Source organism: Haliaeetus albicilla, chromosome 10 (assembly GCF_947461875.1).
Source record: "Haliaeetus albicilla chromosome 10, bHalAlb1.1, whole genome shotgun sequence".
Taxonomy (NCBI): Eukaryota; Metazoa; Chordata; class Aves; order Accipitriformes; family Accipitridae; genus Haliaeetus; species Haliaeetus albicilla.
In genome coordinates this window covers 29,336,467-29,353,781 of record NC_091492.1, presented here as the reverse complement: position 1 = coordinate 29,353,781, position 17,315 = coordinate 29,336,467, and the positions used below count along the sequence as shown (strand labels likewise).

Below are 17,315 nucleotides of genomic sequence, written 5' to 3'. Positions count from 1 at the left end.
CACTTGCAGATGGGCGCTACACGTGCTCTGTCCATGGAATTAGATGCTTTTCTGTTAGTGGTGGCATGTAAGCAAGCCTTCGAGTCAAGAGAAGGGCCCACTCCTCAGCATGCTCAGACACCACGGCTGGAGTCAAACATGTCTGAGCTTTGTCCGTTTGTCACCATCCGTAAGTTGCGTGAAACTATTTCCTCATTGGGTTGGATTTCCAGTAGCAAATGCCTCGGAATTACTGTTTAATGCTGAGCTACAGCATGCCATCTGGCAGGAGCTTGCCTGACACCAGAGTAGTTATAGTGCAGCACATCTAGAATGACCCAGGCTTAGTGCTAAGAAATATTTATTTAAAAAAATTAAGATATCATAAATGACACCAGTCACAGCAAATTATCATTAATCACATTTGTTCTTGAACAATAAATTATGACGCGGAGCATCGTGCCCTTTTGGAAGAGATTGCTGTTGACATACGCACGGGGAAGATACAGGCACAGATATTTTCTAGCCCCTGATCTTCACCACAGTGATTTTCAGGCAAGAAGGTGCCCCGCTGGGGCGGCTCCAGTGTCCTGCACCCTCCGGGTTCTCAGTACATGGACTGGTGTGGGAGAGAGGAGCCTGTGAGCACGTGGATACAATACCAGGAAAGGACAGACTGGGAAATTCTATTAATGCACAGGAACAGGCAAATCACAAGATATAAATATTACTTCATGGTCACAGAGGTATAAGTAAACTAAATGCTAAATTCCAACATACAGTTTGCTTTTTATATATTCAGATGTTTCATCACGTTTTTTGCAATGTATGTTACCAAGTATAAATCAGGGCTTGAAAATTTAAAAAAAGCTAGGTTAGAATCAATTTTACTTGGTGAAGTAGGAAAGAAAGACTATTGTGAATTGGTATGGTACAGTTACAATATTTGGTCTCTGAATTTTCTTTAAAAACCCATGAGTTTCACAGTATCAAAAGTGCTTATTTAAAAGAAATGTAGTGTAACAACAGTGACTAAAATTGTTGAATTTTTGATTATGAATAATTTAGTGGATGTAAAACAGGTTACTGCAGCATTTTAAAAAATTGAACAGTGCTCAGTTTACATAATTTTTTTCTCTTCATAACAATAAATATAAATAAATTTACAAATAGTAATACTGCCTAGCACAAGAATAGACAGAAGCACAATACACAAGACTATAAACAAATCTAATCTTCTTTTAAAAAACCCTAAAAATAGGCACAATTCCTAAAATCTTCTAGCCAGCGATCAGTTTAATAATTCAGCAGTACTGCTTCCTTCACGGGGTAAGGACTTTGTTTTTAAACCTAGATGTAACAGTTGCCTGCTACGGGTTTGACTTTTCATTTTTAGTGTTTTTGCTCCATTTTTCCTACCTCATAACAATAAATTAACAATAGTTATGTCAGAACAGTGTTAGTGGTGCAAGTCTCTCCATAAACTGCCTGTGGTCTTTGTTCAATGGCAATAGTTATTTGGCAATTTAAGAAAAAAAAGGATGGTACATCATCAACCATTTTGGACTCCAACTTGGTGCTGACCAGCCCGTTGACTTGTATTGGCTTCTGCGTAGGTGGTGACCCAACAGCATCCGCATGTAAATCCAGGTCACAGTGTCAATTAAATGTGTTTACCTTAACTGGACTATTCTTAGCTCAGTTACATTCTAGTGAAAGTTCCTGCTGACTGATGCCTTCCAGGTCCTTCTTAAGAGCTCACCAGTCCTGCAACACAAGTCTCCGTGCCCATTCCTCAGTCTTGCCTTGGGTGAAAGTGGTTCTACTAGCAACAGGTTGATTTGTTTTGGCATCACATGCTGTGTCCCAGTAAATAGCCATCACGTTCCACGTGTCTGCAGGAGGAGCTCTTTTATTCCTTTCAGGTCGGATTTTAACAGTTGGGAGAAACTGGCCCCTGAGTCAGAGGTCCATGGAACGGTGCAAAACTCAGAGCAGAGCGATGGGTTTGTTGCCTTGGGTGTTCATGTACTGAGCTGCCGCTACGTTGTCCAGTGTCGTGTAAGTGGTATAAAGGCCGGTGACCTGCAAGTCTGAGAAGGAGTGATCGCTGCCACTGGAGACAGGGGTGAGGCCAGGGGTGCCCAGGTCACAGTCTGAGAGGTGGAGCGGGGAGTTGCTGAAGGCACCCAAGGTATCAAGGCTGAAGCTGTCGTCTTTCATTTCCTCCCATATGTTACCTTTAAAAGATTAAATTCTGGTCACAGCAACACATCCAACCCACCCAGGCACTGTGTGTAGGGGTCAGTCCATAACTAAAGGGCTTTACCCACTGCTTAGGACCACTGCTGCTTGCAGATGGTACCACTTGTAGGTCAAAGGCAGTAAGAGTGTCTGTTCCTCCCCAAATCCTCTGGTTCCAGCAGGAGTCCAGACCTTTCCAGGCAGCATCTATCTGCCATGTGCTGACCAGAAACCCAGGGGTCACGCTAGGCATCACCACCAGCTAGGGAAGTTCTCCGTTTACAGAGGTAGAAAACCAAGGCACAAGCAAAGCTACGGTTTCCCATGGGCAGAGAGGTGTGGTGTCCCAGATCCAGCTAGCTGGACATCCCTGCTTACATCTACTGCAGTGCCTACACGTGAACCATGGAAGGTGGTTTGCTGTCCCATCTAGCACAGGGCAGAAATGCACCAAGGAAGGCAGGGAAGTCACGCTGCAGAGGTCAGCACCCAGCACAAGTTTTCAGCTTAGTTACATCCCACCCCAGAGCATCCTGATGAGGACCCTGGTTATATATTCAGTGACTATGTAGTCATATAAACCATGCTGTCCCCTACCCCAGCTTCCTTCTCCCATACCTTGCAATGCAAAATCCATAATGCTTGGGTCAAGAGCATCCACCTCAGTGTTCATGTCTGCTGTCATGTTCAGGAAGTCCGGAGGTGCACGTCCCATGGGATGGTGGGGAAGAGGGCTGTGGCTCATGTCAGGCAGAGTATGGAGAGGAGGCGTTTGTGCTGGTGCTGGTGAGTCTGGGGCGATGCGAGCCTGGGTCTGGATCTGGTGATGCAGGGGGATGGACTGCAGTGAGAGTGTCATGATCGGCTGAGGCTGCAGCTGGGAGATGGAGATTCGGCCTTGGGCTGCTGCCATGTGGTTCAGGGTGGAGACCTCAGACTCTGCCTGTTTGCTGGCCCGCCTGCAGTTCTCAGGTCTGTCAGTGATCAGCTTGTCTAGCTCCTCTGCATGAGCAATACCCATTCCCAGGGGAGAGAAGAGACAGTTTAACCCGTTTGTTCAAGCAGGGCCCAGCCAAAGCATTTCACAAGTGAGCACAGCCACACGCTTTTGCCATAAAACTGAACAGGCAGTGTCTGTCACCATACAAGATGCAGCATAGAAAGCAGGCTTTGACTGTGCAGAGAGCAAAGAAATGCCATCTACTTCCCTACCCTTAGCCCCTACCCTAGTCAACCCCCATGGTTACCCCTAACTGAGCTAAAGAAATGATCACGTGAGACTTATACAGGGCAACCAAGCCACCACTGATGGCAGCTGGCCCACAGTTGCAGAATGAATCATCCTCAGTAGGTCTCCTGCTCATAGGGATACTCTGAATTCTGCCTGTATCTCAAATCAGATTTGTATGAGAAACTCCTGATGGTTTCAATGGCACTTTTGTTTTTAAGTAAAGGAGAACGCAATATCATTGATTGTATGTTACAGATTTTGCAGTGAAAAACTCCAGTTGATTTTGCCCATACTGAGCTCCTGAAAGCTTCAAAAACCCGTGTCTTTATAAATAAGAATGTGAAAGTTTTAGTAAAGGGAGAGTTTTGCAGAGGAGCAGGCAAAAAGCTGCATTAAAATGTGACACTATAAATACTAACACCGGAGGCAGCATAACTCCTCAGAAGGTCTTGGATGTGCTAGATAGGTTAGCATGGGGGAAAAAGACAATCCAATTTAAGGTGGGGACCAATTTCCACTGAGGCCCTCCAAAAATAGCTGTCAGTTCAGTTACCCCCTCCTGCTGTAGTGTATCGCCCTGTCATACAACCTCAGGGCAGCAGCAATGACTTCATTCAGTGCAGAGCATGGGGTATTCCAGCTGAGCAGCTCAGAGGAAGAGGCCGTTGCAAGGTGTGAGAGCTTTGCCAGCTCTGTTCCATATAACTTATTTCTTAAGATTCATGCATTCCTGGCCAAATAGCCATTTTTTCCCCTTGCCTCTCATATGCATAGTAAAAGCATAATATAAGCCCTACCTGGGTTAGCCATGCTCCTGTGAATAGCAGCTAAGTCCTTCCGCTTCCACTTCTGCATCTCCTCTTCCATCTTGTCGATCTTGGCAGGATTGAGAGCCCACAGGCACCCTTTGCGAGAGGTGCCACTCACCTTGTTCTCCACCTTCTCAAAACACTTATTCAGAGACAGGTTATGGCGCACAGAGTTCTTCCAGCCATCAGGGGCTGTCTGAAAGATGCAGAAGGATGTTAGTGAAACAAGCCATGAATAAAGTATTTATGATATTCTACTTCAAGTGTACGCATACCCTGAAGTAGGGAAAGTGCTCCTTCATGAAGCTGTAGATCTCGCTCACTGGGAGACTGCCTGTCTTGCTGTTCTTCAGCGCCATTGCAATCAAACAACTACAGGACAGAGAAAGACAGGAAATAACAGATTGCCTATACTTAGCCATCGTGCCTTCTTCTGGTCTAGCAACCTTGGACCCATCTCTTAAGACACAAACAGCTGGCTGATCATGGGATTACCATTCTCAAGCACTCAGAAGTCACCCTGTGATCCTGCAGATTTTACTCCTCTGTGCTATTACTCTACCTTTATGCTGATCTCCAGGAACTAGTTTGCTTGTTCATTCCTGCTACCCCTCAGAGGCAGCTTCCACAGAACTCCTGGGCGGATGACAGGATTTTTGTTCCCTTCAAAACGAATCAAACACTCTCATGCTACCACACCTACAGTGTTACAGTCATCCCAATGCAGGCTGTAGGCAATACGCTATTCTGCTCTCTACTCACCTATATGAATAGATTGGCTTGGGGTAATGCTTTGGATGCAGTTCTTGGGCAGAGTGAGGAGCCAGGCGTGGCTGAGAATAGTGTGGCTGAGTCCCATAGGATGTGTTGTAGATTGCTGCTGGGTTACACTGTATGCAGAAGGAAAAGAAGGAAAATGTAGGATTAGGGATATTTTATTGTTTTTCTTTTAAAAGAGTTCTAGATATGATCTTGGCAGGTACTTCGAGACACAAACGACAAGCAAATAACAGTACCTGTTGTGTGTTCTGTGCTAGGGCAAACACTTGCTGTGAATGAGGAGGAGGAAAGAGTTGTTGCTGTGTTTGTAAACCAGGAGATGGCTGCCCACCTACAGCATACTGGCTCATCTGCTGAGATAAAGATAACAGACATGTCAGTCTTGAAATTACCGACATCTTTTCCTAAGAACTGTTGCAATAATAAGCCATCGAGGCTTGTTCTTACATTTGCTCCATGTGTTGAAATAGAATTCAGTCCCAGGATTCCCTGTGGCAGGCTGGCCTGGACATGAATCATTGCTCCAGGTGCTCCTGTCGAGTGCATATTGCTTGCCACAGGACCTATTTTGGAGAAAGCAAAGGCAATGAATGTTCGCATGAAAATACACTTCAGAAAAGAGAGCTGACATTTATTTTTAATAGATGCAGTTGAACACAGCTAAGCTCTGGAGTGGATAATCACACCTCTCTGTGGTTTTCCATCCCAAAAGAACCTAGAGCATTTCACAAATTGCAAAGATGACATCAGCCGCTTCTAAAACTTGTTATGCAGGGAATGAAAGATGACAGCTGTTTAACTGTCCACAGTGGTGTAACAGACACAGTATCTTACAAAAGGAAAAAAAAACATATTCAGCACTATCTGTGCTCCAGAAGGATTTCTGCTCTAAAGCAAGCAAGATGATACGCTGAGCTCTCTCAATAGAATGCCTTAGGGAACAAGTGTGTTTACCCAAAGGATGTTCACAAAGGAAAGAAAGGCATTCAGTGAACATATGCTGTAAGTCTGTATGAAGCAAACAGGTATGGGGTAAATGAGGTACTCTTAATTTTATCGATGTTGAAACAAACAAGAAAGACTAATTACCTAATTTCAAAGCTGTTGAAAACCTCTGAAATGCAAGTCTTAAATACCTTGGCCCATGTTCACACAACAAGGCACCAGCAACTACGCTGAGCAGAAAAGCCAACTGGATCCTGAGATCTCTGTTGCCACTGCTAGGGCACTGTGCCTCTTGAAATGAAGGAAATGTATCAGCAATAGCCTTATTGGAAGACAACAGGCTCCAGGTCTTCTGACAGGAAGTGAAATGTAATGCATTTAAAAGGAATCTACTAATAGGAAAGCTACTCTTTGTGGGGCAAAGAAAGGAGGCAGTAGGCTGTGTCACTTAAATGGCAGTTATTTAACATCCTAACAGTTTACCTGTCTGTTGTAGCATTGCATTCTGGGCACCAAGACTAAAATCCATTCTTCCACTGGCCATCTGTTGTAACCGAGGAACATCAACAGACGTCAGCCACGACAAGGACTGTAAGTCACTGGGGAGATCATCTTCACTCAGCTGGGAAGGGTCAGAAGCTAAGAGTCTGCAAAATACCATGAAAGGTTAGCAGAGAGTGGAGATGCTGCTACACTGTCCCTGGTAAGAGGGGAGATGACTGGGATGTTGAAGCTTATGTAGATCACTGGGGAAAACCTGTCAGGCTGGAATTCCGTTTGCAGAACTCAGATGCGACCTTTGGTTTCACAGCTGGCTGGTTACTACTGCCCTTTACCTAATCAAGTGGTCCTTCATACGATTTGAAACATTTTGGTTAAGAAAACTTCTTGTGCAGTATTTGTAGGGGAAGAAGGCATAAGAACCCGGAAGAGAAACTGCCTAGAAACAAAACCAAAGCTGATTCATTATTTTCATATTTGTCAGAAATTTGCACTCGTTGGCCTTGATGTAGAAGAAACCTGTCGGGACTTTTAACCTGACAATTTTGCATTAACCTTGAAATCCAGTGACCAGCCAGCCTTGGAAGGAGTTCCTGTGCTTAGCTCCTCAAGGACCTGTGTATGCTGCTGGCTGGAACACTTGGAGAGGTCTTTTCCCAGCCACTGCATCCCATTGGTGGGGACAGATCAGCGGAGAGTTGCTGCATAAACAAAACTTTACAGATTGATCTCTTCCATTCAGATACATGAAGTGACTGATATTTAACAAGCAACCATGAAGCATATGAAACAATTTCTTAGGCAGATTTTGACATACTAAATGATCGGAAAGAAAAGCTAGTGACTGGATGCACAACACCACCCAGCCTGCCTGTAGCTGACAAAACCAAGGTGTAATGATGACAGGCTGCTTTTGGTATAAAGCTCTGTTTTTGATACATTCTGCATGCTCCATCCCACCTGGTTTGTTTTGCTTCTGATAGAGTGCATGGTACAAAACTGAAATATTGGAATATATTTACAGTACTCAAAAATTCCTGTGTGGTCAAAACTCCAGGTAAAGTCAAATGAAGGGCTAAACTACTTTTACTTATGTTAAACAATATTGAAGAATTCATGGGTATCTTGAGGAATAAAGCAGTAATTAGAACCTGTCAGGAAGTTATCATTAGATACCCAGGGTAAATCCAAAGGGATTCAGATCCGGGAAAACATCTTTCTCTTTCAGAAGAACATAGTTTAGTTGGATGTAGTTGATTTTGCTTTCAAAACAAAGGCTTTAAAGAGCTCTCTCATAAATATGTTAAAGCCAGCTGCGTGGTACTAATGCGTGTTCATTGCCAAATGACAACGCAGAAGCCTTAAATAAATCTGGTCTCTTGCTGAAGCATCTTTTATGTTTTACACGATTCTAAATCAGCTTAAAAGACCAAGGCAGAACTCTAGTGCCTGGCTGCCCAGGAGCTTTCAGCTCCTCTATTCATGATTTCCAGAAACACATATCAAAGTTCCCTAAACTATTATCTGGGAGATCTTTAAAGCAGAATGTAATTTATTTGTTTGTAAAAAGATTTTGAAAAGAAGAAAAGGGAAAAAAAAACAACACCTGACCAGAAGCCAAAAGCTCAAATCCTGGCCAAAAAACATCTTCAAATCTCTCTCCCAGCCTACCCTGTTTTCTTTCTCCTACTGTAGTTATAGTGCAATAATTAGCATTGCCATGGTTACCGCTGTTCAGTTATTTTGTGAGGCCTGGGACTTAAATACATAAAAAGACTATCAGGTGACGGCTCTCTGGGCCTGGAGATTGGCTGGATTGGAAGTAAACAAGAGCATTAAATGATTTGAAAACTGGGCAGGCTCATGTCGTTTGCAACAGTTGGGCCCATTCATGGGAAGCTGATAACCCATTGTGCAGCCAACGACTGCTGCCCGGTGGCACGTGGCCTCGATTGTTTTTGAGATTCTTGCTTAATTGTTCCCCCCCCTCCTCTTTTTTACAAACTTCACATTAATCTGGCTGAATGACAGCCGACACACAACACACATCCACATGCCATCTGGCACCCCGGTCCCTGCCAGTCCTCTCAGACAAGTCAGCTCCTTCAACAAATAACGGGGTCAGATGGGCGGCGAGGGTCAGCACCCACTGCACACGCCTCCTGTCAGGCAATGAATCCGCCACATGCCCTCGCTGCTCCTCCGCATGGGACGAGCATCTCTGCACCGGAGGACCGTGGGAGTCACAGTGGTGCTCAGCAGCCTTCCTGGCTTTAGCTTTTTGGGAAACAAAGGCCCCTGCTTCACACTCACCCTAGGTGCACTCATCCTGGTGCTCTTTCTAGTTGTGGGAATGACTGGCGATGCCCTGGGTGCAGTTGGATGCCATCAGAAGCTTGAACCACAAATCTCCTACTTGCCAGTTAGCATCGCGCAGCGTACCCCTCTCAGCATCCTTGTGGTGCAGACCCACGCAGCTCCCTGCCTCTCGCACTAATGCTGTGGATCCAAATGAGGGCAAGGAAGGTGACCGAACTTTTAAGTTGGCATAACATCCATTAGGCTCTATTTTAAACAGATACAAAGATGTGATAATATATAATAACTAGACAAGTGTGCAAGCCAGCTCTTTTTCCAAGGCAAAGATGTTTCCTTCCCTTCCCCATCCTAGTATGGCAGGGCTGTTTGAATTTGAGTTTACAGTTCTTTTAAAATCACCTCTGGCTGTTCACTTACATTTTATCTTTTTTTTTATGGATTTGTTGGTTGTCAGAATAACTGTTTTCATTAATAGTGGGGGGAAAAAGTGTATTTAATCAGAATAAAATATTTCACATTTAAGGATTATTCTTCAGGATGCCTTCAAAACCAATGTTGAAATTTCATATGTCTTATAGAAGGTGAAACCACTTTAAGTATGCCCATCGCTGTCTGACTGAGGTGTTTTAAATGCCCAGATATATTCTGCAGCATAAAACCAGTTTATCTCACAGTACACAGGCTCAATGTGTGTCCTGCTTTTAGTGAAAAAATGCTAATCTAACTGCCTCTGGAAAGAGAGCTATGCATAGTAATACCTAACACTTTAATCTCATAGGGTTCAATCTTTCTGACCTGAAAAATTGCCTGTGTCAAGCCAACTACAAATACATAAGTACGTACTGTAATATCGTGTGTACTTTGATTCTGTTCCCCTCCACCACCCTTTTCATCTCACGTTTGAGGGTAAACTTCAGGAGTCAGAGATCCTGTCTTTAGATGGGTGTTCACAGCCCCTGGCACAATGGGGCCCTGTAGTAAAAGCAGCCATTTCCTTTCAATGCATGTAAATGAGATAAATAGTGATACGCTGTAATTAATGCACACTACTGAAAATGTCTCCAGCTGCACATTCCCCAGGGCTGGCTGGTATAGACGATGAACTACTAAACCCCTATGAAGAAAAGGTTACAGTCACACCAAATGTGTTGCAAACATGATATTATTTTTAAAGGTGTGGTGAAATTATGCAACTCTACTTTTACCCCTCTCCTTTCAAACCTCTGCAGGAAAACACCCTTCTGTTTCTATGTGTTTCTACCCTAGAAAGGCACCTGCATTAGTAAGAATCCACACAATGATGAGGATTTAAGCCCCAGTTCTCCTCTATATATCAGAGGATGCTGGCCTCCTGTGAAAAGTGCTCTGAGAGCTATGGTAGGTATGATACAGAAATGCTCAGTGGTAGCATTAATCTTTGCTATCTGCTCTACCATGTGCTGCCCGAAATATTTATCCAATCAGGGCAATAGATCTTGGCCACCAGCCAGCCCGCACAAAGTTTACTTTTCCAGAATCAGGAAAAATACCCCTTGGAATAAAACCCCTTTCCAGATCTCTCGATACTGAGCTCCAGACCTTCCTGCCTGCAGTAATGGACAAATTGGACGCCTGCATTGGTTGCACATCTGACAAAGCTCACTAGAGCCTGTCAGCAGTGCAAAATCATCTGTTAGATGTACCTAAAGATATCTCTACTTCCCCCCCCCCTCCATCAAGTACATCCTGCAGGCACAACAGCTAGCAGGATGGAATGAAATTCATTCCTGGCATAACTTTGTGGGAATCTGCAACTAACATCAGAGTTGAATTTGAATCTATATTCATAGATCTAACTTTACTACCTTCCTCACATTGAGCTGTTCTAATGAGCTGGATCTGAGGTAGTTCATCACCGCAGAAACCGCTGTCAAGGTGAACTATCCACTTCTACATTTGCAAATGCCATAGTATGGTGAACTTGTCACTGCAGACTATAGGGACCATCTCTTCAACAGCATTCTAGAATAGTCTGTCAAACAAGTTTGTTAAGACTAAAGGAAAGCTTGGCAATGACAAGCATACTTTAAGGTGTTTTATCTCCAGATAGTTTGGCCAATAACTGGGGATTCCAGTTTATGATTTGATGCGCAGAGTTACATATTTCTATGCGTACTGCACCATTCACACTGCATTGGACTCTGTCTGCTTGTTTGCTCTGGAGTCTGTCCCTAAAAGATATAAAGCACTCAAACTGGTTGATGTTGTAGGGCAAATCCAATGCTACAGGTTCTCTCAAAGGGATTAGTGTGTGGTGGCAACTCATCATTGCCTCCATTCTAAACAAAGTCAGACCAAACCATTTTGGTTGCATTTGGCATATTCACCTTCAACCATAGTTTTAAGATGTCTCTCACTCGATGGACAATTTTTATTACCATTGCCAGCACTGACATCTGAGCTTTTTGCCTATGCTTAAGTAATACAAATAGAAGCAATCAGGGGTGATAGTTTCTTAACTAGCTGTTTGCAATGGTTTATCCAGTGGGAGTGAAAATTGAACACAAGTCCTAAGAAAACCTCTTCTTGAAGTGGTGATGAGAAACTGTTTTCTTTTGTCTGGGATTACGTTATGTCCTCAGTGCAAATACAGTGATTTCTCATATGTAAGCTGACACAAGGAAAATATTTGTGTTTTGTGACTCTTCAGCTGTCTCCATGGTGAGGAGTATTCTCCATTTTATTGAAGGAGTCAGCTTCACTGTCTCCTTTTGCTCCTCACTCCATCTGTTCTTTCCTCTATGTACTTCTCTTCCCACCTTTCTCCCTTACAGGTGCTTTTCCCTGCAACAGGTTCTGTTTTCCATACTCAAAACAACCTGCCTCTCTCATCCCTGTTCCTGCACCAGCTCCTCTCCTGCTTCAGCCAGCAGCTCTCAGCCGCTTTCTGTCTGCAATTCCTCTTTGCCTCTTGAAGGCACACCACCCATCCAGTCCCAAACCACCAGCCCGCCTTTCTCCTCCCTGTCTTCAAGTTCTTTGAGTAATTTCTGGCCTTGCTGGAAGTAAGAACAGAAATTAGGCAGCTTTCCAGGGACAACCAGAAAGTCCCTCCTCAGCTTCAGCTCAAGAAACTTTGGATTATAGGAGCCAAAACTAGTAAGGAAAAAGCAAATAACATGATTACCCTGTCAGGTGTTGCTGTTCTCCTTTTCTTACACCATGGTTCAGACTAGAAGATGATTCTCCAAAAACCTTCTGCAAAGGCGCTTAGGGCTAACAAAACAGGCTATAGATGTGCTCCTGGAGACTTTTATACATTTCAGCTCTGAGTTTCATAATGCCTCATTACATCATTTTGGTATGACATGAAGGGAAACTGAATTACAAGTGACCTACATGATTTGCTTAAGCCTAAGAGGAAGTTAGCAGCAATGTCAGCACTGAACTCCCAGCCACTTGCTCCCTACTGTGCTTTACCCGCATAACCATCCCAAGGTTCAGATTTGCTAAATGCAGCCAGTATCTGACTCTGCAACTTGTTTTGCTAAAAAAAGAACAAACAAACAAAACCCAAACCTGTGACTAGTGTCAAAATAAGCTTCTCCTTGATGCAAAAATGTGTTGAAGTACCACGCACTACAGGAATGTTTTCTGTTAAAACCAGGAACATTGTCCATTTGGGAAGCTATTTTTCCCTTTGACATTGCTTCAGCTGCTGTTTATTAGCACTGAACTGATCTATCTGCCTGGGATCTTGTGTAGTTATTTACTTCAGTGTAAAGGGAATATAAAATACACTACCTTTTGTTTTGCACTGTTGTAAGAACTTGTCTCAAGTGCATTAATTGCTGCTGCGGTCATGCAGCAATTCTGCTTTCCGCATGTACAAGAGTTTTTTAAATGGGTAAAATAAGAGCGGTGTGCCATGAGCATCTGAGATCTCACAGGAATGCTGAAAAAGTCCAAATTCATTTTCTGCTTCCTTGTTTTGAACAAGGGGTCAAGCGCCTTTTTTGAGGTGAGGTATGAACTCCATTCTGGTTTCACTGGAGGCAGATGAGCTTGAGAAGCCTGCAAGACATCACCTGGGTACAAACCAGTCCTTCCCATCTCTGCCTGCAAGTGCAAGACAATTTGAGGAGCAAGGGCCACAAATTTTTTATTAATCCAGATTAGCACATTTCAGGAACTGCATAGGAAACAGTTGAGCTAATCCACTTAAATCAATCCACACTGGCCTGAGTTTAACTGATTCCTAGGAGGTTTCTCACATTTTTTTGAAAGAATGAAGCAACTACTGTGATGAAATTCCTCCGACACATCGAGTCATTATCTCACTCCCTGTCAGACACACATGGTGTCAAGGGAATGGACACTGACATTTTCTTCAGGAACAATTACGGTTTTGTTAGTTATGCATTTGTAACCTTTTGTCTGCAGAAATTTCCTTCATGCAAACTCCCAGACTCCATCCATCCCCAGTGGTGACTGTCAGGAGGCCTGAGCTGTAGCTTGCTCTCCAGAAACCAAAGTGCAAAACCAGATATGAGACTACCACTTAGGAGACCTCAAATGTTCTGCGTGTCATAAAGATAAAGACTTTCCACCTTTTTCACCACTGTAAGGCAGTCACATCCCAAATGTATGGAATACAGCAGTTGCATGTTTATGTGTCTATGCTTCTTAATTGATTTTATGCTAAACTATGCTAGCATAAAGTAATTATTAAAACAAAAATTTAATCAGACTATCTAATGAGCCAATGAATATAGACCCTTTTTTTAAGAACCAAGAGGAGAATTAAAATGGGGTGAAGGAGGATATAGTCTATTAATATGTTGAATGATTAGTTACTGAGTAATGACTTTTTATCAAAAAGATATCCATTTAAAACTGAATTTCTGCTTAACATGTGTAGAAAATGCATTGCAAGGCCTTCAAAATGCTATATAAGGCTTCTATCAACTGGAAACACATAGTAATATAAAAAAATAGAAACATGGTCCCTACACAAAATATTGAGCTGCAAGTTAATTTATCTCGTTGATCTTGGGTTAGCTTTACATCTTAAGTAATGTTATTTCTTTAAATAGAATTGCAGATTTTAGTTATTTCTTTCAAAATATAAATGCCACATTGTTACCTAGAGTGATGATTTGATTCCTTAAATTGGATTTTCACATATGCCAAGTAATCCATAGCAAGTTACTCTTTGTCTCCCTTCTAATGGCCTGGTTTTCATATCATGATTTATTATATGATATGTAATAAACCACACATAACTGTACCTAGTTTGGGAATGGGATAGTCCCTGAGAAAAATAAGCATGCTGCTGCATTTGAAAACCAAGAATGTTGAATTAGGATAATACCAAGTCTTATCTGGGACAGAACTTACAGGTCTGCAAGTGTTTTTGCAGTCTTAGTCCAGGCCCACCTTGGCTTCTCATCTGCCTCCCTGGGGCTTCTGTCGCTCAAGCTCTGCCTATTAAATCTCATTCTGCACTTGTGTGCGTCACAGTAGGCCTTTACTTCTCTTGCACTGGTTATGCATGTTAAATCAAATTAGACTGCAAAAAGATAGACTGCAGATTTCAATTAAAAATATTGCTTAAGATCACAGTACTCAGGAACTGAAGAACCTTTTTTTCTCAGAGACCAGCTCCAAGCCCACTGAAGACCATGGGAGCTCTCCACTAAATTAGTAGTCTTTGAGTTGCCTCCTATAGTTTACATAGCTTTGTGCTGAAATGACCACAAGCACACCGCTGCATAGTAAACTTGTAGTCTGCCTATTGCTTTGATTTAAATATAAAGATATTTACACTGAAACATAATGTTAAATATTAATTATAATTAACAAGAATAAAGTGTTAAGGGTTAAAAAATCCCAGTGTGTTACAAGTCTCTAGTTTTAGTCCCTAAAATGTAAAATAAAATCATTAGAAATATATGTCACTACTACAATTATGAAAATATTTAATTTAGCGGTATTTTCTCCGGGAGAGTGAGAGGCATCTGCTAATATGAAGTATTACTTTGCATTGGTAGCCAGGCAGTGACAGTGCCATAAAAACATAGGCATCAGAGAAGATAAGATGGCCCTTAATCATTCCTGGACAGTAGGATATTTTATATCCCACAGCTGTGTCACTGGAAAAGATACTTGCTAAAATCATTTTACTGTGGTGCAAATAGTCCCTGGACTTTGCACAGCAGTCTAATCCTCATCACTACTCTATGTGCTACAACAAATTTACTATAGGTGCTTTGGATCCACAGAATTCAAAGACCTGCTAAAATCAGGGATTTTTTTTTTTTCATCCATTTAAAAAAAAAAAAAGAAAAAAATTCCCATTGTTTCAAACTGCAAGCATAAGCTGCATGAAAACTTATCAATATTTGCTGATTTGATCCCCTGCTTACATGCCCACACGCTCCCCTCCCTTTTCAGTGTTTCCTCCTGCACACTCGCAGGAAAGGCTGGTCTCCTCCAAGTCCAACTGTCCCATTGAAAGATTCCAAGTAAGACAGAAGAGTATTCTGAGCACAGCCCCAGCCTCCCACTCACTAATTGGAGGCCATTCCCCATTTTGTGGAGCCTTGATGCTCCCCCATGGAGAACTCAGGACTGTGGGTTCCAGTCTTGGACTGTGGTGACAGCAGGAGAGTAAACAGAGCTGATAGAATTTGACAGGTCTATTCTTTTCTTAAAATCATTCAGTCTAAAAGATTTTCTTTTACATAATCCAAAGTGTTTTCTCATGAAGTAGGACAAATACTGCTCTGCATTTATGGTGCAGTTCAGATTTTATGCATTTTTATCAGAATTTGCCACTATTAAATGAGGTCAAATAATTCATTTTAAAGCTGCATTAAAGAAATCACAAGTGGGTTAAAAACTTTAGACAACTGGGATCTTTGAGTTCAAAATGTTTAACAGACAATCTAAAGTAGTTTTTAAAAACAGATGACTTCTGAATAAAAGAAGAAACTCTTACAATTCCTTTACTGGCAGTAAGATAAATCCTATCTTTCTCCCCCCAAAAGAGTGTTTCTTCTGCAGCTATGAGTTAAAGAATAGTTCTCTCCATAAAGACGGTCTTTGTTAAGGTGGTACGTTCTTCAGGGCACTGAAGATACAGACTTAAATATAAGTACCCAGAAGTCTCTCTCATACATACCCTTCATTAAATACTGAATAATTTCTTCACAAATATTTACATAGCCAACAAAAATGCCTAGAGCAAATAGTGCTTTAATAAACAGCAAAACAGAGTTCCACAAACCTTTTTCCACAGTGGCTTCAGAGAGTATAACAAATCACTTGTTGAGCTGCAAGAGGCTGCAGTGCAGTGTTTGCATTTTGAATAGAGAGAGGCTGATAGAAGAATACCTGCGGCAGACCACTTTTACCCATAGAAATGGGTGAAAACACCCTCAGGCTAGGAGGAAGGAGATAGTCTCTCACTCCTCATTTTAAAAAAAGAATTATTTTTTTTTTTTTACTGTGAGAACTGGATCGTGTTCTGCTATTCTGTATTTCTTGGAACTTTGCATCATGTGACAAGATGTAACCTAACTTAACCCAGTGCACTGTAATTCATGCAGAACTATCCCATGACTTCTAACAATACTTTTGAACAATAAATGGGTGCGTAGAGATATAGATAAATTATCAAAGGCTGTTGACAAATCCAGGTTTGTTCCCACCGATATTAGAAGACCTTTGACATGTCAGTGCTTTGGAGTACTACATAAGTACTTGTTTTAATGAAAAGCTCTTCTAGTGTCTATTGCACTTGATTTAGCCTCTCCATGACTGCTTCATAACAATGCAAAATGGGATCTGAAAGGGAACTTTTAAGTAATTATTATTTAACAAGAATATCCTTCTCTGGCAACACTCATACAGTAGGGAAAGTATAGTGGAAGATCAACCCAAGGCTTTGAAGGTGTATTTATCAAACATAGTTTAGTATCAAAATACTTTAAACAGGAACGCTTCTAAATGTAATGCATTGTAACCCCTCACCACCTTAGAAATCTACTTTACAGTGGAGAAAAAAAATGCAGTTAACTCTTTTTTTAAAAAAAAAAAGTTGATTTCTATATGCGAAGGCTTTTTTTTTTAGGAAATAATGGGAAAACAACATCCGTTAGCAGGCTGTGACAGTGCAGTGCGTATTTTTGAAATCAATAAACGCCTCACCTGTACTCCTGTGAAGGGTGGTGATTTTGCCCTGAATTCCTAATGATTCCTGACATTATGGACGGGATATCACTTTCTATCATCTCCTTGGCAAAAGACAAGAAAACAGAAAGAAGCCGTTCAGGCAGCAGTAGCTATCCAGCACTTCAGCAGCGGGCAGAAGACAACAAAACCCCAGCCGAAACCCAGGACTACAGGAAAGTAAAGCCCAACTTATATTACCTTTACCTCCGGGTGCACTGGTTTTATTTGGGCCAGGCAATGGAGTAAAAGGTTTTACGGGGGGGGGGGGGGGACGGGGACGGACGACGACG

At 42.2% G+C, this 17,315-nt stretch overlaps 1 protein-coding gene across 1 annotated transcript; it reads right to left on the bottom strand.

Annotated features, from left to right (window-relative positions):
• Nucleotides 1-373: 373 nt before the first annotated feature.
• On the bottom strand, nucleotides 374-17,084 carry FOXN4 (forkhead box N4). The gene is made up of 9 exons (XM_009912281.2): nucleotides 17,002-17,084; nucleotides 6,472-6,635; nucleotides 5,491-5,606; nucleotides 5,280-5,393; nucleotides 5,026-5,153; nucleotides 4,539-4,635; nucleotides 4,252-4,459; nucleotides 2,842-3,225; nucleotides 374-2,219 (listed from the first exon to the last, which is right to left on the bottom strand). Exons 1-9 carry the CDS (start codon nucleotides 17,082-17,084, stop codon nucleotides 1,969-1,971), a joined length of 1,545 nt encoding a protein of 514 aa, XP_009910583.2. The 3' UTR covers nucleotides 374-1,968.
• Nucleotides 17,085-17,315: the final 231 nt, after the last annotated feature.

What these genes read in the sequence shown, in the direction of transcription:
- FOXN4 (XM_009912281.2), bottom strand. Translation starts at nt 17,084, where the DNA reads ATGATAGAAAGTGATATCCCGTCCATAATGTCAGGAATCATTAGGAAT. An exon ending in TTTCAACACATGGAGCAAAT is followed by an intron (nt 5,394 to 5,490) that starts GTAAGAACAAGC and finishes TTATCTCAGCAG; the next exon opens with ATGAGCCAGTATGCTGTAGG. An exon ending in AAGCCAATCTATTCATATAG is followed by an intron (nt 4,636 to 5,025) that starts GTGAGTAGAGAG and finishes TCTGTCCTGTAG; the next exon opens with TTGTTTGATTGCAATGGCGC.